This window comes from Arachis ipaensis, chromosome B06 (assembly GCF_000816755.2).
Source record: "Arachis ipaensis cultivar K30076 chromosome B06, Araip1.1, whole genome shotgun sequence".
NCBI lineage: Eukaryota > Viridiplantae > Streptophyta > Magnoliopsida > Fabales > Fabaceae > Arachis > Arachis ipaensis.
Window position 1 is genome coordinate 1,067,972 of NC_029790.2, and position 1,171 is coordinate 1,069,142.

The 1,171-nt window shown below is 30.7% G+C and overlaps 1 protein-coding gene across 1 annotated transcript in view; it reads left to right on the forward strand.

Moving 5' to 3' along the window:
* The window catches only part of LOC107645267 (omega-hydroxypalmitate O-feruloyl transferase), a 3,100-nt gene continuing 2,386 nt past the window's right edge, over positions 458-1,171 (forward strand). Inside the window, exon 1 of the mRNA XM_021103644.1 lies at positions 458-1,088. Within this exon, the coding sequence (XP_020959303.1) occupies positions 648-1,088 (441 nt within the window). The 5' untranslated portion in view covers positions 458-647. The remainder of the gene's footprint in view (positions 1,089-1,171) is intronic.

The following is a 1,171-nucleotide window of genomic DNA, read 5'->3' on the forward strand; positions in this document are numbered from 1 at the left end:
ATGCATTTAATTTGATTTTTTATTATTTTTATTTTTATCTTTTATTTTTTTATAAAATTTTATTAAAAATAAAAATTTCTAAAAATAAAAATTAAAAATAAAAAAATGCAAACCAAAGGCACCTGGTTGTCTATACATATTGTATCTAGTTATGTATCCTCTTTCTATTGAGCCACCCTCACAAAAGAAAAAGGAACCATCACATCACATATGTTATTCTAATTAGAGTAATGTATACACTAAAATCAGCCATCAAATTCTGCCATCAGTATAAAATACATGCTAGAATATAAATACATATTGAAAATAAATTAAATCACACATATATTTATACATAAATACATTGGTGGTTGATTTTAGTATACAAATAACATTATAGCCATTATATATCCAAACCTTAATTTTAAGAATAATGACCTCTCTTCCCTCTTAATTTATTTGTTTTCTCTATTTCTTGTTTCTACAAATAAAATCACCATTCAATTGTCTCACTCACTCACTCCTCAGATCACTCTCCTTTCTATTATATATATGGCTACTTCCTCATCAACCTTCCTTCTCTCTTGTTTTCTTTAATTAGGTTCCTCTGATCTCCATATATAATCATATCATACCAATATTATTTATATATTGTAGTGAAATTAAATATGTTAGAATTTGTAGAACTCCCGGATTGTTTTTACCCTAGGGATGCAATTACCATAATAACCCCATGTGCTCCAACACCAAAGCATTCACTCTATCTATCAAATCTTGATGATCAAAAGTTCCTAAGGTTCTCAATTAAGTACTTGTACTTGTTCAAGAAATCAGTGAGCATTGAAGCTTTGAAGTGTTCCTTGTCAAGGGTTCTTGTTGATTACTACCCTTTGGCTGGGAGATTAAGGAAGAACAATAATAATGATGATGATGATCACAAGCTTGAGGTGGATTGCAATGGAGAAGGTGCTGTTCTTGCTGAGGCTTTCATGGATTCAACTATTGAAGACTTGATTGAAGCTTCTAAGGTTCCAAACAAGTCATGGAGGAAGCTTATGTATAAGGTTGAAGCTCAAAGTTTCTTGGATATTCCTCCTCTTGTTCTTCAGGTTATATTCATTTCTTTGTTAAAACTCTGTATTATTAACCAACTTGGATTGGTCGAGCGATCAGCTCGTCCGCTTCAATAAAT